We start from the raw sequence: 24,759 nt of genomic DNA, 5'->3' as shown, positions 1-24,759 counted from the left end.
AGGACTATAGCATACTACAGTGAAAGAACTTTGTGGACTGGAAAAGGTAGATGTGGCATGAACTCAGTGGTGCAAAATGCTGGGTACTGCAGGGAGGAGACCATTACAGGAAAATTTTTAGTGGACATCTCGCTGATTGCAGGCAGCTAAGACGAGGGGTTAAGAGTATATTGCTTGAGTCTGAACTGACCATGCATTGTCAGCACGGCATGGTGTATAGCTGGAGGCAAGGGAAAGGCTACTGTACATCAGGGGAAATATTTTTCATAAAAGATCCTATTTAGAGGGCGAGAATGACAATGTTTTAAACCAGAACATCTGTAGGAAATTGCTATTAGAGCGCTTGGAGAAAGTGGGAACTCTACCTTCCATGTAGACTTCCTTTAAGACTGTTACGTGCAGGACTGTGAAACTAGAAACGGGTCTTGTTTTCCAGAGGTAGAACAGATGTTCTGGGCAGATGTGCTTACTCCGTATGTGCTTCTGGGGAGTCATCCTTGGTTCCTCTACAAATGTTCAGAGGGATATAAATCAGTCATGGGGAAAAAAGGCTGAACCTAGATGTTGTAATGCTTGATCACAGGAATGAAGCTTTAAAGTTATCTTAGACCTGGCAGCAGGGATAGAGATTCTATGTTAAAACAAGAGGTCTTTAAACTCCTGGGCGTAGACCACGCCCTTTAGCCTGATTTTAGGCATACAGTGATCTGAAATTTTGCATTCCTGGTAGAACAGGACTTCTCACAAAATTAGTACTGGGCCATAGGGACAAAGCTCTTATGAAGCACATCATCAGGCCTCTGTATCTCTTGGTCTGTCCTACTGTGGGCTTTGCTTTAAAAAAATGGCTGTTTAATTAAATGCCGGGACTGTTGCCAAATTCCAGCATGATGTAACTAAAACGTTCTCTGCAGGCAAACTCTGACTGAGCAGTCAGTGTTAATGAGAAACCTGATGCACCCGGGGGATCGTGCTCTCCAGAGAGTGTTCTTCAGTTCAAGCAGGGACCAAAAGGGCATGAACAGATGGGGAGTAAACAAGCTCATCTCCAGTTTTGTAAAGTTTTCAGTGAACTGAATATCTTCCTCCTGCCTGTGCAGGAGAAGTAGTAAGTAGCCATTTGCTAGCACACAGCTTAGTCATCTGTCAATTAACAATACTTTTGTGGATTTTGACAATGCTGTCAGGGAAGTCAGTCTAGTTCAGTGCACTGTATCAGTGCAGGCTTGTTAGATGAAGAGTGACATGACCACCTACTTTATCACCTGATTTTTTCAACGTTTTAAAAGGAATAAATCATTGTAGAAGACAGAGTATATCATGACCCTGCATTCCTTTGCAGGGATCCTGTTATATGTCACTTGGCAGTTTGTTTTACCCACTGTGGTGGGTACTTGATCAACTTGCAGAGAGGTTTTTATTCTCTGCTGCTCTTTTCAGTGAAAATAAGAAGATTAAATGCTTGCCCTTGCCAGCAAAAGGAGAAAAATCTTTCCCTGGGCTCTTCCAGAATTCAGACATTGGTTGTTTCTTGTTCGTGCTGCTGGACTACAGCAACAGAATAAAATCTCAGTCCTCCAGAGCTCATTGTCTTGTGTGTTGAATGAATCTGGTATAGAAAGACAGGCTTAAGCAAACAAATAGTATTTAGTACTAGTTGGCTTGATAGATATTTGCCTACCTACTGGCAGACCGCTTAAGCCATGGACAACTTCAGCTGACAGACTCAAAGGGGGAGGTAGCTCTGCAGATATTTCATGAGTTTGAAGGGCACCTTGGGAAAGCGCCTGTGGATGTCACTAGGGAGTAGCTGGAACTGAAGGCTGTGAAGAAAGAGCCATTTGGCTGGTTTGCTTCAGTGGACCAACAGGCAGAATGGGTACAATAAAAAATGCACGAGTCTGAATGAGCGAGTTGTACATCCTTTGTGTGAGGTAGTGCCTGAGGATGGTTTTCATTGTGTTGGTTTTTAAAATCAACTATGCAATCAATGTCACCTCTTGCTGTAAGAGGATTTTTTTAATCAGTGGTACCTATTTTGGCAAAGACTGCCAAAATGCTGAAGGTCTGCACTGTCGTAAGCCAGTGGAATGGGCTAATGGAAGAGGAGGCTGAGATTTATCCCTCTGAAATAGGGATAGTTTTACGTAGTGGAAGGTCACCCTGGTGACAGATGGAGCTTTACATAATGGATTCCTCAAAAGATTCCTTTTCAAACAGGTATTTACTGATAGTTTTACGTGGCTTTAAGGTAAGAGAAAATGGCAAGGGCGTGACAGTAGTCCTTTCCGAGAGAGGTGTGCTTCTCTTCAGTGTCAGATATGATAACTGTGCCAAAAAGACGTCTGCTGTCTGGCATTGTCAGCCAGAGCTTGGAGAGAGATTGACCTTTCTGTCTGATCCGGTCTAGTGGATGCATGCTCAGTATCCGTCTCTTCCTTTCTGCGCCAAAACCACTTTGGCAAAGGATCTTCAGTAATTGTGTGTGTTTTAAAATGCTTTAGGTATTAGATTAAAAATGTATTCAGTCAGTTGTGAGTGGTCTTATTTACCAAGGGTGTTTGTCATTAGCAGATGCCTATGTCTACAGCTTCAAGTTTTAAGATGATGCTTTCTGAAGCTGGATTTTAGTACTGTGGCTCACATTAAACTGTTCTTCACTTCAAAAAGTGTGCCATATAACAAAGGAAACGGTCAAGGAACATCACGCCTTAAGAAGTAACCAGTGAGAAAGCTTGCTGTGAGGTGTTCACTGACATCTGAAATACAAATAATGAATGTCAAAGAAGTACGACCTCCATTTCTGAAGTGATCGTAAAAATGGAAATGCCTGTACATTTCTTCTTGATTGTATGCATTTGCATGTGTGCATTTACAAGCAGAAATAAAGTCCCTTGCTGAGTTTTCAAGTCAGCATGGATGTTTAAAGAGTCTTTATTCTTTGGTTTAACTATGAATTACTAGATGTGCCATGCTGATATCTTGTGGGTTGTACCTAGTAAAACAGTTGCAGAGGGAACCTTTCTGGAAAAGAAACAGTGGTGGTGCTACTGTCTAGAACTCTTCGCAGTTATTTTCCTACAGTAACTTCCTTTTTGGTAGATATTGATTTATTTCAGAGGTGTAGTATGATAATTCTGTTAGTATAAACATCTGTTCCACGCTGTTGGGAGCATATATTGGGTTTTTTCCTTAGAAAATATTGTTTATATCACCTCGCCTGCTACCCAACAATTTACCTATGCTTCTACTTATTTTCTGACATAGGCATAGGATAAGTTTCCCTTGTATTCTTCACTTCCCCTTCTTTTCCCTACAGATTGACACTGATTATGTTTTGAGCAAGTAGCATCTAATAAAGCTTGCCATTACCTTTGTCAAAACAAGCAGCAGACAATGAAAAGAAACAAAAGAAAAAAAAAACAAACCCACAAACCAGGCGTGGATGGTTGTAAGTATTCTTGCCTTTTGTCATGTCCTTCGCTATCATGTTTAAGATGAACATGCAATTATTGGCTCAAGTGGAAAAATCAGCTGGTTTGGTTTAAAATGGTGCTGGAGCTGGCTTGAGCTAGCATAGCAGGTTTTTGCACTGAGGCACATGCTGTGCAAGAATGTGATCTGCTCCATTTGTGTTTACAACTATTGTTTACCAGCGGTGCAGGTGAGGCAATAGCTGAAGGGCAGGTAATAGTAACATGAACTGCTGCTCCTGCACTGGGACCTGGTCCGGGTACTCACTGTGTTCCCTGGATGAGTTAGTGGGCTTGATTGCTCCCGGCTGGTGTAGGACTGTGATGGTCTTCCTGCTGCTGTAGGGCTAGTACCTATGTTTAGAAAAACATTAGCCTTAGATTTTTTTTAAATGAAAGTAAGGAGTACCCAAGGGATATACTTGGATAATGTTTGAGTGAGAAATCACTGCTTCAGTGTGTTGTATAGTTTTGGAGAAGTCAGCTTTAGTAAATGAATGCTTATGTTTCAGTTTTAATACATCTCCCATTAGCAATTATTCCCTGATACATGGACTTATTTTTGCATTTCAATTCAACTAAGTACTAATTAACTGGTAGAAGAGTATCCCGAAACCTTCTAAAGGCCTTTTCTGTGTTAGAGCCATGGTTTTAGCTCACAGACTTATCACTGCATGTAGCACTGAATAGTGCGGTGGAGAATGAGATAAATCAGCAAAACTTCTAACTGGTGCTCCTTGTTGTCACAGTACAGATGGTTTCTGAAGACTAAATTTTAAGAGGAGTAAGTCAGGTTCTTGGCGTGGCATGCAGCATTTCTGAAACTGTAATTTTATAGTGGCATTTAGTTAAAACATATGTTAGGAAAAAAAATCATATGAACAGTTAGCAGCTCTCCTAAGTGTAGTTAGCAAAGGATAAGCTGTCCTTTTAAAAGGATATTGTGGAAATGAACACTGGACCAAGCTTCCTGCACCTGTGTCTCTTTGACATCAGCTATGTTTTGATCTGATATGCAGCCATGGGCATACTAAGACCAGAGAGACGCAGGTGTTTCCCACTGATTTATGTAAACTATATGCTTCCCTGGAAATTAAATGCAGCTTGCTATTGCCTGCAACTATAAAAGTAGATGCTTACTAGTTAAGGAAGTGCTTAGGTACAAAAGGTGCTGAATGGCACTAGACAAGGTTTTTCAAAAAGGAGGGAGTGGGAAGAAATGTACAACCGTTGACAATTCCTGGGACACAAATTTTCTGCTCCGTGCTCTACTTTTGCATAGAAAAAGTCCAGGCTTGCTCTATCTGCTAGCAAAAACTTGCTAATGTGATTGTAAGTTTTATGCAACTTAGTTGCTAGAAATCATCAGACAGGTTGGAGCAAATGCAGGAAGATGCAAAATATATCCCAAATGGCTAAATTGTTAGACATCTCTACTCCACACTTGGAGGTTGCATTGAGAATGTTTCTTGTCAGACAGATTGTGGTCAAGGAGTTGGAGCAGTTCTCACAAAAGTGAGTTAGCAGTGATGGCTGCTTTCAACAAAGTGAAGCTAACCAGAGAGACTGACAGAACTGGAAAATGTTGAGTTGTACTTAGTTCAGTGACAAAAGTATTCACTTCTGCTTGGATACGCTGGCCTAACAGGGCTGCCGTAAAGGCTCCTGTTCTTGAGTCTGTTTAATTTCCTTTGGTTCATCAGGTCACGTCTTTCAAAGTGACAAGGAATAAGGTGCTAATAGAGCCAATTGGGCTATCTCCCTTCATTGCACTATATAGGTAGTGTAGTCAGTTGCAGGATTATGCAAAAACCATTAACATGAATAATTGAGTGGAAGTTTATGCAAGGAGAGAACCAGAAGGAGCTTGCAGATAGTGTGCTTGGACCTTAGCCTGTTGACCAGAGTCTGGTCTGTGTTTCCCATTAGCCTCAGACCAGTTGACAGCCCATTTGGATTTCTAGTTTCATTTCTGTTACCAACCCTTCGATTCTTTGCAGCATTTTTTTTGAGATAATGAACTGTTTCTTCTGTGCGTGTTGCTGTTACATCGCCATAAGCAATTGTACCACTTTATATGCCCTCTCTGAACTTTTAACAACTCCTTCAGTTATTACAAAGCTTAAGAATGTTTTTGTTGGATCATTTTAGTGAATATTTTTTTCATATTCCTTTGGTGTGGCTTTTGTTCACTTTTACCAGTACTGCTTAATTAAAACTTATGTGTTGAAGTGGGTTCAAGTCGCAGAGATGATTTACTGAGGTTACTTTCAGGGTACTCACACGACAACGCAGCAGATGTGGTAAAGATCTGGTGTCAAATGACAGGATATCAATGCAAGCATTGTGTCTTCCTCTGGCCCCCCTTGTGTACAGATGAGTTGGGTCAGAGGAAGAAACTTAACATTAATAAATGCATGTTGCAAGAATCAGTGTGGCACAGAGCAAGGCAGCAGGAAGCTGGAGACCGGAATTGCCGGGGAAGGGGCTGATGGCCCTGGGCGGGTTGAAATGGGGTCCTGGGCTGTGGGCAGGTGGGGGGAGGCCCAAGGGGAGGGAGGTAGGCATGAATAGTCTGGGCTAACAGTGCCTTCCAGGCCATAACAGCAGTAACTTTCTCCTGGTATGCTTTTTGGTTCCCAGAAACCATCCAGACAAGAATATCCTGAGCTAGAGATGGTTTGGACTGTCATGGGTCATGCTCACAAACACCCCCACTGTTTTTAAACGTGGCTAACCCCTTTGGCTTCCCGTGTCCTGGCAATTCTACACCTTTGCGAAAGCCTCTTGCGATTTTACAGACCTAATCTACTTCTCATTATCTCTTCTGGTTTTGTTTCAAATGCAAGAAGTCTAGGCTGGTTAAACTGTGCGAGCTACTTTGGCTGTACTAAACTAAGGTTAAGCAGTTGCTCTCCTTAGTCTTCTTCCAGCTGCTTATCTTGGCTCTGGCTGTTAGAGGTTCTCCTGTTGTTTCTGCTCTCTTTACTTCTGCTGCATTTGTACCCTAGTTTCAATATTCCCCCCCGCCCCTCCCATTGAGGTGCTAATACTCAATACTACAAATATGATTTATCATACCTAAGAACAGAATTATTTCTTGTCTGTACTGCAGGAAAGAAAGAGGGCTGAAGCATGCCTTTTCACAAAGGTATTGGATAAAACACTTTTGAAAGCAGTGCATTCTGAAATTCTTTCAGAATTACTCAGTTCAATCTGAGCTTTACAGATATACTTCAGAAGGGATTTTTTTTTTTATTCTCAAACTATAACCAAACAATCTTTCTATTTAGTAGTATGTGTGCTACTGGCATAGAGAATGAAAAATTTTCAAATTGAATTACTGATTAATCAACAGGGTAGATACTAGCTACCTTCATTTTTGCCTTAATGTGTCCTTCCCCCACCGAATACCTCAAAAGGTTATTTATAAACAGTGCCCTGGTGAAGGTCGTAAGGCAGGCTAAAAAGTGTCCTTTGTCTTTTTGTTGCTAGTCTGTGGGGATACCTTGGAGTATGCTATGCTTAAAATAGATGAGGAAATTCTAATGTGTTGTGGCTGATGCATTTATATTTAACTCTTCTCAGAGTTTCCATGCCATGTTTCCACATTCTCCAAAAAGAAGCTTTATGTGGAAGACAGCTGAAATATAAATGCTGCAGAAGAAACAAAACCACTAAACTGGCACTGCAAGCCACGTTATTCTTCTATGGAGAAGTTACCATCCTGTTCATATTCTGGGGATAGATGAGCCTCTCTGTTGTTTTGGATAAGCATCTATTCCCAGTGTTCAGGCAGGGATTGCAGCAGCAAAATGTAGTGTACATAATCTCCATATGGAGTTAAGACCAGAAGGTGATTAAGTTATGCAATTGAAACTACAGAGAGCCTTCAATAGGAATATGGTATTATTTCTATGATAATAAAATGATCTACTACAACTGTGTTTAAATAAAAAAGCATTAGACAGGTACTGGGTTGTGGGGTTTGTGGTTTTTTTTGTGTGTGGCTTTTGTTTTTTTGGTGGGCTGGTGTGTTAGTTTCTCTTGATAACACTGCCAGACAGTCTGTGGTTAGTGCAGTGTTAGAACTTCTTTAGATTTCTTCCTCCTTCTCCGAATTCTGTGAAATTCAAAGTTGATTGTCAGATGTATAGTGTGAAGCCGTAGACTGATTCAATTTTCTTTTGTAAGCATGGCTGCCTTCATACTCTTTGTTTTTAATTTGGTTGTGTGTGCTGACGTGTTTGGTTTCTGAACCTGCTAGTAAGTGTCTTGTAACTTTAAAAAACTTGATGGTCAATAGAAGTGCAGATATATTTCTCAAGTGTGCAGATAATCTCCTTTTAATTGCCTCTAAGATACCACCTTATATCGCTGTATGCCTTTTTCACAAATCTGTTTTATTTAGTTTTTGTAATCCCACAATTTTTCAAAGTCTCTTTTTACTTGCATCCTTGAGTCAGCCACTTCCCTACCCCCTCTCCCCCTCCCTGTATCCATCAGTGAAGAAAAGCTGGAAGTGGCTGTGCTTATCTAAAGGAGTAAAGTGATCCTTGTCTGTTTTTCCTTAGCTGTCAGATTCCTTTGCTCTTCTTCACTGAAAAAAGTCGTCTTAGGCTTTCAGACCTGTATTGTCTCATGGAAGATTTTCGCATCACTTTTCACAGCGTACTTGATACCAGAGTACTTTGCACGCTGTCTTGATAAAGGTATTTCACTTCCTCACCTCTTTACTTTTGACTCTGACTTAACTAGCTGTCAACATCAAACGGAAAATTTGGGGGCTATTGTGAGGTTGGTTATTCTGGCGTTACTATGTACTATGCCAAAAAAACTGCTCAGCCAGGTCTGGTGAAGTTAAGAGCAGCGTGTAGTAAGACTTCAGCAGAAAAGATAAAAGTCGGCTATTGAAAATGGGCTGAGAGCTGGGGAGTGGATTGGGACCAAGACTTGCTTTGGATCCTCCTCACGGAGGAGCAAGTAGAGTTGTGCAGCCAGACTGACAGGGTAACTTGGCTTTTAGACTTCCTTTGGATGGAGAGATGAGGTATGACTGGGAGCTAAACAGTGTATTCAAGAAAAGGTTCTGCATGCCCTGTAGTTACATCTTTAAGTGCTGATTAAAACTCAGTCTGAGACTGATGACGTCTGATAAACTGTAAGCAGAATAGCTGGGCCTTGGTACCAGAACATTCACAGCTACTGTTGACTGTTCCTGCAGCAGTAACAAGCACTTTGTTTTAGTGCATCTATTGGAAGTAGTTATAATAAATGGATGAAAATTATTGAGAATATTGTAACTTTTGTGCTTTGAGTGAAATGAGCAGCAAAATTTATAATGCAAGTTTAATATTAACCTATTGTGTTCAAACGCAGGGACTAGTGAAAATCTAAATGCATATTTTAAGTGTAAATAGTATTATTGTGGAAGACAAACATGTATTTGGTGGTTTTGATTTTTGGACTTCTGGACAGTATGTTACTATCTAATGAAATTCAGACCTATACCAAATGCCTGACGCATTACAGTGCAATGGTAGGTTCTGCAGCCACTTCAGAATCTATACTGGAGTTTATCTTCTCACACTACCTCCACACACTGTCCTTTCTCATGTGGTAAAGTACAAAAGAAGTCTCTACCACTTTATGTTTGGTATTGAATTGAATATAGGCATTGTCTCTTCTGAATATAAAGGATTAGAATTTTGTTTCAATTTCAGTGGAGTTGGGGGAAAAACAAATTTGAAGCAGGCATTAGTGAAGAACTTGGCAATGAAGTGACATTCTCAAAGATAGCATAAAGCCAAAAAAAAAAAGATTTTGTTTTGTTCTGACTCAATTGTATTTATTAATTTGTCTTGGTTTAATAATTATTTTCAGCTGTTGGATTAAAATAGTAAGGTTAAGGTTAGGTAGTACATACTAAGGAAGCATTTCTAAACTTTAGAACAGCATATCTTGAGTAAATACCCTTCTTAAAACATGGTGGTGATTGGAAGACAATTTGTAATGAAAAGCCCAATATTGCATGAATGTAATGGTTTCTAAGATAATTTTGTGATTGGTATAAAGGCCAAAGCATTATTTCCCTGTTTCTGTGGCAGAGTAGAAGGCTATAGAGTAGGAATTGCTTTTGTCACATGGGCTAAGCCGTTTCAATGAAAGGTAGTATCTTAAGACTCATTCATGAGATGCTAGTCATGTTAAGTAATAAAAAGAGCATGTTAACGGATTTCTCATCTTGTTTCCTCACTTTGAGTTCAAGTAAGAAATGTACTTGCATTCTTTCCTTCTCAGGAAGCATTACTCAAATAATATTTACCTACTAGACTAAATTGTTCATGGGCTTCTACCAGTGTTTGAAATATAGAGCTTAACAGTTGGAGGGGGTGCCAAGTATGGCTGCAAATTAGCATTGCCTTCTGGCATACAGGCTGCTTAGCAGGCTTCAGAGAGGCATTCTACCAGAGTAGTTTATGGCATGTTGTTATTTCTTTATAAACTCAGCAGTGGTATGTGCTTTCATCACTCTGTATTGTGCAGTGCTTTTATAGATGGAGATGTGCTATCTTCAAAAATGATGGTAACTTCAGTAGTGCCATTTAGCAGCTCTTGGTTAACAAGCCTCATCAGTGAGTGTTGAAATTATCTAGAAAAGGGATCAATATCCTCAACTGTTATATGGGGAGGCAAAGGTACAGGAGTGAGACAGGTTACCTGAGAAAACTAAAATATATATCCGGCCCCTTTTTAATAAGATTAGGTAAATCCACTTGAAGACTTAATCAAACAGTCTTTAGCCATTCTGAAATCATCATGAATTATTTGGCACCAAGATGTGAGTAAGGGTGTCACAACTACAAATCCGCTATGTCAAATCTGCTTCCAGCATGGCACAGCAAGTAGAATCTGTGTCTATATGAAGACTTTTACCTAAGTTTCAAATTTTCAATCTAGCATTTCTGAATAGGCTTGTCTTGCTAGCAATAAACACCATTCTGCTAAACGGTTCTGAAAAATTCAATCCCACACACAACCTTCTATGTAAGTTTTTCAAGCAGGACACATTTCACAGGACAGTGGATAAACCATTGCATCTTACTAGCTGCAAAACTTCCACAGTCGTATGTACATCAGTTAAACCAATCCTATTGCCCTTTGTATTACAGCTTCACTTTGCAAGTGGCTCGTTGAATCTTATAACATTGATTTAAAAAAGGCAATGCTAAGAGGCTGTGTCTCAGGCTTTGCTAATCCAAGGTGCCCACCCGTGGCTGAGGGGCTCAGCCGTGCACTGCAGGGGGCCCTTGGAGCCGGCTGGAACCGGCTGTGTCTGGCACGGGGCCGCCCCGGCTGTCTCCCATGGCCAACAGCAGGCGCAAATTCCTAAAAAATATTAAAAATAAAAAAGGTGACTCAATCCCTGCAAGATATGCTTCAGTATGCTAGTTGTGTTCTGTCAGTGTTCGCAGGAGATTTCGTATCATGCTGTGATACTTGAACAGGTGAGGATGGCAGTGACTGGAAGAGCAGCAACTAAGGCCAGACTGGCCTGTGCAGCCTGAGTTGAAATTTAGCTCAAAATGTATAGAAATGCTGCAGAACTTAGTATACTATCTCATAGATGAATTATGCCAAATTAAGCGAACCTGGAAGTTGGAGTTATGATTTAAAAATAAAAAATAATGTGAAAAATTACTGTAGAGATTGCATTCTTAAAAATTTTAAGAAGCATTGTCCCAAAGTGCCAGCGCTACCGTGTATCTGCAAAATTGTCAATCTTCAGTTCGCTTCCTGTAAAACACTCAGCTTATTTCCTTTCCTCAGTGTTGGAGTTTGTGCAGATTACTCTTTGTTTTATCATATCCTGACAAATGTTGGGTGGAATGAAATTTGTAGCCCGTGTGTGTTATGTTGGCACATGTTTTAATTTGATTTGAAAAAAAATCACTTAAGAACACTACTCCTAAGATTCTAGGGCAGAAGGACAATGTCGGTTTGTAAATGAACATATAACCCATCCTGAAAGCAGTTCAGTGAGTGACAATGTTTGTAAGTAGGTAGCTTCAATGTTAAATCAGTGGTAGTTTGTGTATCAGTTGAGAGTTAATAAATGGAAACTAGAAATGTAAAGTCCAAGGAGAATGATTGCCCAAAGTGTGTAGTCCAACTTTGCTTTTACTTTGGATAGATGAATTGAAATATTGGATCTTTAAAGGATGCCATATATCCTTAAAGCCTAAGTATCACAGCGGGCTGCTGATTTCCATGGGGATACTTAGAAACACAGTAGGAGTCTGCAGTCTCTGGAGCTGCAGATTGCAGAGAGATGCATTTGAGGTTTTGGAGACATGGGCCAGCATAATGTGTATTGTAGAAACAGGAGAAGAAAGATATTTTTCTTTCCTTTTCCATGATCTCTGATGCTTTGAGGTTTTGGATTGGTTTTCTGGATCCCTTCTTGATGTAATTGGCATATATTTGATTAAAAAAATCTTCTCTGAAGATATGAAAGAGAAAGTAATGATCATCTGGTAGAAAAACCATATGTATGCATCCTTTCACGTTGAAAAGTTGAATTTGACTAATGTCGTTAGTATAAGAATTAACGGCTTAAGTAAAATTTTTCAGACTTTACATCAAAGTCATTGCAATATAATGCTTTTGGACAATTAAAAAGATTAATGGCTCTTATTATTCTGGACTTTACTGCTTTTTGCTCTTTTTTTTTTTTTCCTGAGTGATTATATTTTGGTTTTCTGTTTTGGCATTTTGTCTAATGTTTCACTGCAGCATGGTAAAGCAGTGGATTTGGCCTTAGTCTCCATTTAACTCCTGAGATAACTGTCGCTACCTGCTGAAGGCAGGTGTCATTGGGTTAAAACTTGATGTGAAGGGTGAAAACTGCTGTTTATTTTCCGGGGCGGTATACAAGAAGTCAGCCTGTTTGTATGAGATCTTGGAAGGGTGCTTAAAATACAGCACGAAAATGCCCATACATCAGAATCCAAGAGTAAATGTGCTGCAAAAAACCATAGTAAAACTATTCCAGAGTAGAGTGAAAGGGACTCGCTGCCAGGACACACCTTCATCTATCACATAGGTCAACAAGCCTCATGGGCCTTATGACTTCCATCACGTAATTCAAGCAGCCTCTGTTTATGCTGGCTGGATGTGCAGTAATAATCAGGAAAATAACAAAATGCATCAGAAGAGGTGACAGTCATAGTGTCAGAGACGCTGTCCGTAACAGGACAGGCTTTGCATATGTGCTTCTGAAAATGGTCTTTCAGTCTTGGACAGTTATAGACTGTACTTCCCTGGTTAAGTTTAACTTGTATTACTTCTGTCCTGACTGACTTGGGATTTCTTTGACACTTTTCAGCAGTGAGTGTGACTGGCAGAATCCAAAGTTTGCTTTTCACCAGTTCATGCTGTTTCTTCTCCAGTGTTTATCAAATGCTTCCATTTGTGTGTGTCTAGTCTTCCGTCTTGCAAGTTTTTGACAGCCTGAAATACATTGACAGAGGTGTTTGGAGAAATACTGCTCTAATCAGTATGCTTTTGGGAAAAAAAAAAAAAGATTATGAGCAGCAGTACAAGCAACTGGGAAAAATCTATTGCTTTTTTTGCAGCGATATTGAAATATGGAGTAAGACCACCTGGTTCCATGCACAGCCTTCCAATAATGTTTCCTTGGATAGTCCATAGCATCTCTTTATATTAATATAGGTATTTATTCTGTTCTGATAGGAAAGCTGAAGATGGAAACACTTCTATAAAACAAACAAATTTAATGTTGTAGTCAGTATCTGTGATAAAAGCAAAACGGAACACCTTATGTTAATAGTTAAGACTAAAAGAGACCAGGTAGATTTGATAGGGCTGTAGGGTTACTGAGTACAAAGACATCTATGACTTTATAAAATCCCTTGGGCTACAAAGAGCTGGAGGCAGAGACGGTGTTCAGGGGAAGTCTCTGTTACATGCTTGCCTTATTCTAATTTTCTTTCCAGCAGGATCAAAATAAAATGTGTAGGCAATAGGATACTAGGTTAGATGGCTGGCATCTTGTTTGTATGACTATTGTAAGGCTCTGGCATTAGTACCTGGAAAAAAATATCCATACTCTTGCTTCTTCAGAAGCAGGTCAGAGACATGATTTGAATTGCAACTGTGTAGCTGTGTGATTCTTTGCAGGTGTGGCAAAGTCCATGCTACCTTCGCTCCTGATGTGAATTACATTGTATTGTAGGAACATTGCTTTCTTCCACCATACCTACCTACTACCATAGTGCAGCTTGCTTTCTATTGGATTACAACTTCTGTTTTTGAAATAAAGAACAGTTGAATGCATGAAGGAAACTCTAGACAACTGCAAGTCATGCTAGGGAAAATTTTGGGAGGCCTTTAATTTGTTTAAGCTGAAGGTCAAATTGCCCCTGTTTGATCCTTCTAGTTGTCATTGTGTTAGAACCCCTGGCAGGTTGTATTTACTTGCTATGACTTTGTCAGCAAACTTTTTAACTTGCTTCACATCAAGTTTTCTTATGGCATTAGGGAAATCATCGGTCTTTGAATTTACATGGCGTGTTAGGCAGATAATGCCCTGAGAACAGCACTGTGGAAGAACCCTGCCTCAGGTGAGCTCATGTGAGTGTGAGAAACCTGGGAATTCATGCTGCTTGCTGTGTTTGACAGCACCAGTCCCATATACTAAATCATAATTTGCCTCTTTCCTTTGCCTTGCAATACACTTCCTGAAAGTAGCATGTGGGCACCAAATATGGCACGGCAAAAGGCTTCTCCGAGTCAGGTGTTTTCTGATTTGAGGACTAGATGGTGTCTCCTCTAACACAGAACTTCTGCTTAAAACATTTTTGTTGAAATATTCCCTATTGTTACAGACCCTTCTTGATGTGATTCTCGGAGAATGAACCCTGGATGATAGGCCTACTTTCTTTCACGTCTGTTTAGTCTTGGGTGTTTAACTTAGTGTATGTTAAGGATCATAGAAAGTGGCTACCTCTTGTGCTGTTATTTATTACTAGTGCAGCTGCCTGCAGATCTTAAAGAGCTCGATTAAGATAAGCTGTCTAAGATAAAATGGCAACACCTTTGGGAGCTACTTTTGCAGGTATTTTGTGGATATATTTGTTGGATATATAGGTTTGTAGTGAGTTGCATAGTAAGATGTAGTACTTTACTGTTAAGTTGCTACTGTTAAAGGTAAAAAGTGAAAGCGGTTAAAAACTGGTGTGGTCAGTTGGAAAGGCATTTGTATAATGAATTTTTCACAGAGGCAGTGAAATCACAGGATAATTAACACAGCTTACTGGTCTACAAAATGCTCACATTCAGGTGCTCACAGAGGTACCTGAATTATAAAATTGCTGAAGTGGGAAGGGACCTCTGGATCACCTGGTCCAATGTCAGTGCTCAAAGCAGGGTCAACTAAAACAGTCTTTGCATGTCCACTTGGGTTTTGAGTATCTTCAAGGATGGAGACTCCACAGCCTCTCTGTGCAACCTGTTCCAGTGTTTGACCATTGCCACAGTAAAATAAATAAGGAAAAAAATCTTATGTTTAATTTCTTGTCTTTGATTTGTGCCCAGTGCCTCTTGTCCTGTCATTGGACACCACTGAAAAGAGCCTGGCTCCCTCTTCCTCACACCCTTCCTTCAGGTATTTATATGCATACGTAAGATCTCTCCAAGCCTTCTCTTCTCCAGGCTGAACAGTCGCAACTCTCTCAGGCTTTCTTCTTAGGAGAGATGCTCCAGTCCCTTCGGCTTCATGGCCCTTCTCTGGAATCTCTTCAGCATGTCCCTGCCTATCCTGTACTGGGGAGCCCAGAACTGGGCCCAGCACTCCAGATATCTCACCAGTGCTGAGCAGCGGTGGGGGAGGATCACTTCTCTCAACCTGCTGGCTACATTCCTCCTAATGCAGCCTGCGGTGCTGTTGGCCTTCTTGGCTACAAGGGTCCATTACTGTCTCGTGTTCAACGTGGTGTCCACCTGGATTGCCAGGTCTTTCTCTGTCAATACACTTTCCAGCTGGTCAGTCCTCAGCATGCATTGATGCATGAGGTTATTCCTCCCCAGATGCAGGACTTGGCATTTCCTTCTGTTGAACTAACTTCCCGAGGTCCTTGACAGCCCATTTTTCTGAGCCTCATGAGGTCCCTCTGAATGGCAGCAACTTCTTGGTATATCAACTATTCGTCCACGTTTTGTATCACCTGGGAACTTGCTGAGGGTGCCCTCTCTCGCATTATCAAACCCAAGTTATTTGGAGAATGCTTAGATACTCTTATGTGTTAGCTCTTGCGTATGTACATGAGTCTGCAGTAGCCAAATCTAGCCTACTAGAAGTGAGTGGCTTTGTTTTGCCCTAAAAGAATAGAAGCAGTGTCTGCTAGTCTATTTAAAACACATTGAAAATGTATTAGAAAATATCTCCTGCTTTTCCCCCACCTGAATGGAGAGTTTCAGAGCAGACAGTGAGGGAGAAGGCTTGTTCAGGGGCTGTATACAATAAAAGAAGACTCTAACAGTATCATAAAATATTAAAAGTATAATTGCAGAAATTACTGGTATCCAACCAAAGCAGTAACCATTATGGATTCTTTTTTCTTAATTTCTAATTTTAACTTCTCACAAGGAGTTAAAATGTTTTAAAATTCAAGTGGATTTAAATGGTAAACATATGGACTTATATCTGGCATTTCAGATTCTACAGAAGTGTGCAATTATAAATAATATGTTGCTATTGGATGTGCTGGAAATCAGGACCCTACAGTGGGTAAAATATTTCTGTTGTGTTCTTGTAGGCTTGCTTGTATGTAGTGTAAATAGAAATGTTATTGATGTTAATGGGGGAGGTATGTAGCCACAGGAAGCACTCACTTTGTGAGAACAACCTATGCCACAGATGACCAGCTAGCAACTCTGCTGTTTGATATCACTGACTTCCTTTCCCACCCAAAAGATTTTTTTTATTTTGCTTTGAAGAAATAATTTTTTCCAGTCAGTCTTTTTTTGTTTTGGTTGGGTTTTTTTCTTTCTATTAATCCGCTAAGGAGCGCTGATACTCCTTTTAAGTTTGTTTTCTGCCTCTGCCTTTGCAGTGCTTGGTACATGAGGAGTTGCTCATAGTGGCAATACCACCTAAATACCTTTCTTGTCGTTAATGATTTGATTATCAGCTTATTGCGGGTGTTCCAAGTTCTCTGGCCTTTTCTTGGGAAAGAGCGTTTTCATTTATCCTTCACTTTTCTCATCAGCCTTTCTTCTTCCACAATCCTAGTTGCCTTAGTTGGAGAGCTATTTTGGGGCAGTCTTTGCTATAAAGACCACAGTCCATTACTCCAACTCATGTCACAGCTTGAGAGCAAATGAAGTGATATTCTAGAGGCACTGCTTCTTGGGTTTGCTTAAATTTTTAAAGGAATGTAAAAAACAGTTAGTGAATCACTGAAAATATACTTTTTTTTTTTATCTCTTCACCCCACCCAACTACTAGCTGTAGCCATTTATTTTTTTTACTTCCTTCTGGCCTTTTTAATATCCTTCTATTCCACAATCATCTCTCGAATCTGAGCATGTTAACTTCAGCAACTTTTGTGGAGAATGAACCTCTAGGGCTGGCTGACAGATTAAGTGGCAGTACCTTGGTTGTGAAGCAACCTACGTTTGCACATTCTCCAGTCGTTTCCCATTAAAACGTAAATCCTTGTTCTGTTGTGGCACCTTTAAAAAGCAGACCTCCTCCTTACATCTAAATGTTATGAAAACCAGGCACACTGTAACCCAGAACCCCAAGGAATGCTTGATTGAAATAACAGATCAGAAAAGTCTCTTGCTAACATTCCTGTGATTATAGGTTTATTCAAGTGATAGAAACATGGTGTCAGCTAGCTTTCCGCATACAGCCTGATTCTGGTCCAAAGACAAACATAGCTCTTAAAGGCTTCATCGATACAGTGTTTGTGGGGATAGGTACCTTCTTAAAATATAACAGTATTCATTACCTTTCCCCTTTCTAGGATTATCTCGCATATTTCTGATTAGGTGGTTGGTCTGGTTCCTGCTGTGGAGCAGAATGTATTCCCTGTTAGTAGCTGCTGAGATTGAGTACAGTGAGGGAAGGGAAAGAGAAATTACTCATTCTTAGATCCTCACAGGTAAATAGAGACAACTTTGTTTCAGCTCCCTCTGCTGTTCTGTGGTATCTATTTGACTTAATTTTTTATTTGTATTCCTAACCAAGATGACTGAAATCCCACCTAAGTGCTGCAGGACACGGACTTCATTCACAGAATCACAGAGTGGTAGGGGTTGGAAGGGACCTCTGGAGACCATCTCGTCCAACCCCCCTGCTTGAGCAGGGACACCCAGAGCAGGGGGCATAGGAACGTGTCCAGGCGGGTTTTGAATGTCTCCAGGGAAGGAGACTCCACAGCCTCCCTGGGCAGCCTGTGCCCCTGCTCTGGCACCCTCACAGTAAAAACGTTTTTTTCTCATATTCAGGTGGAATTTCCTGTGTTCCAACTTGTGCCCATTGCCCCTTGTCCTGGCATTGGACACAACTGAAATGAGCCTAGACCCATCGTCCTGACACCCTCCTTTTAGATATTGATAAGCATTGACAAGATCCTCCCTCAGTCTTCTCCAGGCTGAACAAACCCAAGTCTCTCAGCCTTTCCTCAATAAGGGAGATGCTCCGGTCCCCTGATCATCTCCGTAGCTCTCTGCTGGACTCTTTCCAGTAGTTCCCTGTCCTTCTTAAACTGGGGACCCCAGAACTGGAACACAGTACTCCAGATGTGGCCTCACTAGGGCAGAGTGGGGGGGGGGGGCACTCTTTTTATCTTTTTAGATTTCCTTTGGATTTCTTCTGTCAGTAACTTGTACCCAGTTTAACATCCCAGAAATAGGTCTGGGGGCATTGATGTAGGAAATGCAGGAAGAAGTCTTGAGAAAGAAAATAAGAGAAGAAACATCCATTGGTTCTGATTTACAGTTAAAAAATGAAAGGTGAAGAATGGCAGCTGTAGAAGTTAGTTTTAAAATGGTGTATTGCATCAAGCAGTGAGTATGGTGTAGGAAGAAACAGCAGATATCTTGCTTTTATTTTCATGTGACTGAGTGGCTTGATGATCATTATGCTGATGAAAGTCAGTGTCCAGTTGTCGTGATCTGTTAGAGATATTTGAATGAGAAAACTGGTCATGAAAGTTCTCCTAATGTTGATAATCATTTACAATGGAGCTTAGCAAATACGTAGTGAGAGCCCCTGTGACACGGGATGCTGATTGCAGCCTTAGTACATGTAAAGATGCACATGGTATAAGTTATAATTCAGTTAACTCCTACCCCAGTGTGTACAAAATAAACATCAGCTGCTTTAAACTTAGTTTAAAACTTCCTGGAATTGTTCCAGGTTCTGATATGGAAGGTCTCTCTATTTTGCTGTTGATACTCATGTTTGTTCTCTCTCTTCCCCTCCCGCCATCTCCACCTCTTTCTCTCTTTGCAGGCAAAGGCAGCTCAAGCATCTCATCCGACGTGAGTTCAAGTACAGATCACACACCCACCAAAGCCCAGAAGAATGCCGCTACCAGTGAAGGTAGGCAGCTGGTACTCATTACCCAGGTCAAGCCCCCCAACATAATCCTAGGTATTTTCAGAAAAGGAACCCCTCCTCCTTGTTTCTTCTGTGTACAGTACCATCAGCGTACTAGAAATGAAAAAAACAGTTCTCCCTGTATGCAGTTTCCACTCCTACTTGCCGTAGTTTCTGATTTAAGCTTGTGACAAAGGATTTTAAGATTCTTCTGCAGAAGAAAAATGTAGAGGGTTTTGAGTAATTTTGCATGTCATTTTTTCGGCAAAGGCTTTTATGCTTAAGATTTGATGCGGTCTGATTTTGAACTTATTTTTGAAGAATATACTTAATGGAAGGTTTTTGGCATATGTTCTAGGTTAAATCTCAGCCTTTTATTTTCATACTAGGAACACCATGAAAAGGTGAGGTGTTTGTGCCAAGTTTTCAAAAGTGTAGCTATGGACACAAAGAGCTGACAAGATTTAATTAGACTGATGCATCTCACCTGCAGTTACTGGAGTATGGGATTATCCGGGACAAGATTTTTAATGTCTAGGGGAAGGAGATGTTTATGTGTCAGTATTAATACAACGTTGTACTAACTGGCCTATAAACAGAGAAATGCTGATCCTTTCCTGCTGCTGCCTTATATGTGAGTAGGTGTGCTCTGTTAAATGAAAGTATATTGGTCCTGGTTTTTACAAGAGTGTCTTCGAAGGCTGAGAGGAAGTCATTAAATCTATATGTAGTTTAATGATGTAAGCTGAAAGGAGTTTTTTAAATGATAAACTTGCATGCCTTAACTAGCATTTCTGCTTAACTCCGTCATAATAAGTTGTTTGTACTTGGTAATGATCAAATAATAATTCTGATTTCTTACACTTCTGTCATGACAAATTAAGTTACAAGCTCTGACTGCTCTCAGTCTGGCTCTATTTGTTATGATTAAAAGAAACAATAGGCTTTGAATAGTTCTAGTGTGGCAAGTCTGACTGTGACTGTAGCATCTGTACAGTAAAAGCAGTTCATGTAAGTAATAAATGACCATATACATCAGAAGAGGTTATTGGTAGGCATGCATAATTCCATATCAAGAATGAAGATCTGGCACCTGTGAATCATGAGAGATACCGATTTAGAATCTCTGCTTTTTATTCTGGGCAATAAATTTAACAATATATGAATATATGGTAAATAAAGTTAAGTTGATCTAGTTATCTAGAGTTAATGTTCATCTAAGCCTAGATTCAAAAGTTTTGAGTTACCTGAAGGAGGTGAATTGCCAAGGCACAAAATAAATTTAGGAAATGTATAAAAGTATTTTAACTTTTCTGTATGACTGCCGGGAGAAAAAAAAAAACAAACACCCAAGAAAAAAGAAAAAGAAAAAAAGAAGACTCCACAAAGGAATAGTGGAAACTCTGAAGTCAATACTCAAAAATTACTTTACATTTCTGTTTAACTTCAGTTAGTAAAGCATGAGGTTTTTCTTATTTTCAAATCAGATAATGCAAAACAATCCTTTACTAATCTCTAAGAGTTATGTTCTTAATCTAGCCCATTGTAGAGCCAGTGAATACCAGTGTTGTCCCTGAAATCTTCACCACTGGTTTGCAGCTGATTAATTCATTAGTGAGGGAGGCTTAAATGCAGGTCAGCAGATGCTGTAGTAACGATATGTTTTTATGAGTTCTCATGCAGATTCAGAAAGAGTTCAGAGCAGTGGAGTTGTGTATTCTATACCTGGAGGCAATTTCAGATGTGAGCCTAGTTTTTCTGTGCCCTAGAAGAGTGTGATTTGACAATCACAACAGCAGAAGTAGTCTCTACCTCAGCCTGTGCTACTTTCCTACCAAGTTTTTTTCTGCTGAGGAGTTACTAATGTGGTTCAATTTAATATAAATTGCCTTAATGTGGATTGCTGTATAATCTGGCAGATATTTTGAATGTTGTAACCAGGGAGCATAAGAGTTCCATGACGCCAAGTGAGAGCAGAGACATGGAAATGGTGTTGGGGAAAAACAGAGACTATTGAAAGCAGTTCTGTTACTGGAAGGCATACTTATCAACTGGTGTGTCTGGGTATTTTACTTATGCTGCCTTTTCCCCATGTAGACATGCCTGGAGGAAGATTCAACTGAACAGAAAGGCTCATGCCTTCTGCAAGACGAGTGGAGTTCTATGCTTATAAGACTGAATGCTTTTATACTGCTCAGTTATAAAGTAGTGTCTAGGGACCAGCTAAGAACAGGAGCCTGATTGTGTAAGGTGGTGTAGAAGCAGTGGCAGTTACGTCTTTTCATTGGGGTGTTTACATAACATTTTATAACTGTTAGTTAAATATACTTTATAGTACTCCATGCTCTAGTATTTGCTTCCTGTGATACAGTAGTACCTGCTCACCGCAAAGACTGGTTAATATATCTTGCTCTCCACCATGAGACTGGTTTATCACAGGGACACAAAGTTCTAACTCTGCCCTTTTGCTTTAGCCCTGTACTGTAAATTCATAGCACTGTATGCTGTCCTATGAATGAACCACGTGTTTTGTGTGGTGAGATGTATACATCGTAGGTCTGGAGTGGGAAGGACTATGACAGATTGCAGGTGAACTTTTCTTCACCGTCATTGACCTGTGAAATAATCTTAATTGAACAAGTTCCAGGTGGCTTCTTTGCATCCCTTGAATTTCTACTGGCAGATGACTTCCTGAGTGCTCAGCTCTGTGAAGAGCATAGAATTTGTGTTTGACGATAAAGGCCTTTCATGCTCCTGCTTTCCAGCTTTGCAAACAGACCTAATTCTTTCCAGTTCTGCACAGTGTGTCTTCTCTTCTGTTTCTGTAAGATAGTTGACACAACACTTGTTGAAATTGAATCAGTGAAATGCCTTGAAATGACTAGAAAGGAAATCTGTGGGACTGATTCATGCAAGCCCTGTGGTACTCTACAGCAGAGAAGCAGTCATGTGAAGTCCGGATTTCCAAGGACTGCAAAAAGGTGTCAAGCAGAACTCTTGCTTGAAAGAGCAAACCACCTCAGGAAGTATCTGACAGCAGATGTTATCTTGCCATCAGTTTGAACAATCAAATGAACCACACTCTTACTTTGTCTACTGCAACCATTTTATTTGTCAAGTTTCAGTGCTGTGATGCTTCTCTATAGGATGGTAGAAGAAATGGGTAACAAGCTGCTTGAAATGGCTTATGTGGTGTTCTAGCCCTAGATATGCTGTTAAGACAATATCAGTTAAAACTCTTGATGGGAGTGGGAGGTGCAGTTATGGCCAAAATATGGTAATCCCCCCCACATTGTGGATTAAGAGCATCTGTAGAGTTGTGGAAGGAGGTTTTATGTTACAAAGAGACAAAATCCTTCTCATGCTATTAAATGTGCCTGGGTGAACCGCACATCCTCTAACAGTGAAGAACAGACGGTATTGTACGTGTTAGTATCCTTAGCCAAACAGCTTCACTCAGTGATGCATTGGAGAGGTAACTACCACCATGTTTCTGTCATGTAGAGGAATGCAGACAGTAGCTGGCAGACCATGCAACTTCCTAAATTCAGACTCGAGATACTGGTGGTGTACTTGGGAGGGATGCAAAGGTGAAGCTGTACTGGTGCAGAAACTGAAGTCCAGTTGTTCTCATTGTGGCTTTCATTTTCTGTACTTCAGTGAAGGTCAGGTAGCTAAAAATAGACGTCTGGTCCTCTCTGTAAATCACAAAGTATGCCATAGGGATTCTTTGTTTGGCTACAGCTTGGCTCAGAAGGAAGCATGGTAGACCATGGGTGTGCATGCACGCTGATGTCTCCACACTGTCTTCTTTTCTGAGAATACAGTTTTCTTTAGTTTAGAATATACAATATACACTGCCTTCTACTACTTTTCCAGTCTCAGGCATTGTCTGCAATTCTTTATCCCATCAATCAATTACAGTTAGAAACTTGAGAAAGCATGAGTTTTTGCTGCCCCCCATTGCTGTTCTGGCAAGTGAAAGACTAAATGGATTTTTGTGGGCCATTTAAATGCAATTTGCTAGGCACAGTCTCAGTAGGAATATTATTGTCTAAAACTTGATTTAGAAGATTAGACTGAATGTTTTTGTATGGGCTTACCTTGATCAGGGAGCTTTCTTCTAACACTTACCTGCAGAGCGTGGAATGTTATGTCCAGGCTGGATGCTTCATATTAACTTGACTGTTTTTCAAATAAAAAAAACTCAACACTATTTGCACTTCATGTGTATGGCTGTTAAGCAGTAATCCAGAGGCAGCTTTAAGTTGAGAGCTTGTGTATGAACTCCGTGTATGAATTGTAATTTATTTCTCAGTTTCTATAAAATCAAATTGAAGGATTAGGCCTGAAGCAAAACATTGTTTTAACAGAGGGGCACAGTGCTGAAATACCTCTGAATATATCCTGTTAAATGTTTATATTCTGAATTTTGTGGAAATAGAGTGAAGTCAGCTGCTGTATTCTGCAGAAGTTAAAATTATATCTGCTTTTAGTGATGTTGACTTTTAGGGTCCTTCAAAAAGTATTTAACTTCTTTGTTTGTTTTTTACTTCTGTGGTACTCCTGAGAATACTAGAGTCCGGCTTCCTCATATGATGTTCATGTCCCTTAAATATAGTTAAAAAAGGCTGTGTTTGGAAAACCGATTAATTAAGAGAACAGAGCTTTTCACCCATTAGCGCTGCGATGTATGTTTAGTGTGTAGATCAAATGCATTTGTTTTGGCAGTACCCATTTGTATGCATCTTAACTGCAGAGGTGTTTCTTAAGTTTAGGTGTGTACTAGAAGTCCCCCATCCTCATAGTTGTGTCCTCCTTTCTGGTTTTTTGGGGGGCTTTTTTGTAGTTCTGGTGGACTTGGCAGTGTTAGGTTAACGGTTGGGCTTGATGATCTGTCGTGGTTTAGCCCCAGTCAGCAGCCAAGCACCATGCAGCCGCTCGCTCACTCCCCCCTAGTGGGACTGGGGAGAGAATTGGAAGTGTAAAAAGTGAGGTGACTCCTGGGTTGAGACAAAGGCAGTTTAACAGGTAAAGCAAAAGCTGCGCACAGAAGCAAAGCGAAACAAGGAATTCATTCACTATTTCCCATGGGCAGGCAGGTGTTCGGCCATCCCCAGGAAAGCAGGGCTCCATCACGCGTAACGGTTACTTGGGAAGGCAAACACCATCACTCCAAATGTCCTCCCTTCCTTCTTCTTCCCCAGCTTTATATACTGAGCATGACGTCATATGGTGTGGGATATCCCTTTGGTCAGTTGGGGTCAGCTGTCCCGGCTGTGCCCCCTCCCAGCTTCTTGTGCTCCCGGCAGAGCCTGGGGAGCTGAAAAAGTCCTTGACCAGTGTAAGCGCTACTTAGCAACAACTAAAACATCTCCACGTTATCACTGCCGTTTCCAGCAAAAATCCAAAACATAGCCCCATGCTAGCTATTACGAAGAAATTTAACTCTATCCCAGCTGAAACCAGGACATGATCTTAAGACTTGATGGTCTTGGAACAGCTGGACTTGATGATCTTTTCCAACTTAAATGATTCTGTGATTCTGGAAGAAGCAGGCCCTATAGCCTGACTGGAATAATTACATTCATTAGGAACTGTTCCCTCTGTTAACTCATGTTTGGGGGCAACTATGTGAAAATGTAGCATTTT

At 40.5% G+C, this 24,759-nt stretch overlaps 1 protein-coding gene across 1 annotated transcript in view; it reads left to right on the top strand.

Annotated features, from left to right (window-relative positions):
• The window catches only part of FBXL7 (F-box and leucine rich repeat protein 7), a 190,780-nt gene that overhangs the window by 26,906 nt on the left and 139,115 nt on the right, over positions 1 to 24,759 (top strand). Inside the window, exon 2 of the mRNA XM_075084249.1 lies at positions 19,021 to 19,110. Within this exon, the coding sequence (XP_074940350.1) occupies positions 19,021 to 19,110 (90 nt within the window). The remainder of the gene's footprint in view (positions 1 to 19,020; positions 19,111 to 24,759) is intronic.

Source organism: Phalacrocorax aristotelis, chromosome 2, assembly GCF_949628215.1.
Source record: "Phalacrocorax aristotelis chromosome 2, bGulAri2.1, whole genome shotgun sequence".
NCBI classification, from domain to species: Eukaryota; Metazoa; Chordata; class Aves; order Suliformes; family Phalacrocoracidae; genus Phalacrocorax; species Phalacrocorax aristotelis.
The sequence above is the reverse complement of the archived record's forward strand: the minus strand, read 5'-3'. Positions and strand labels throughout refer to the sequence as shown.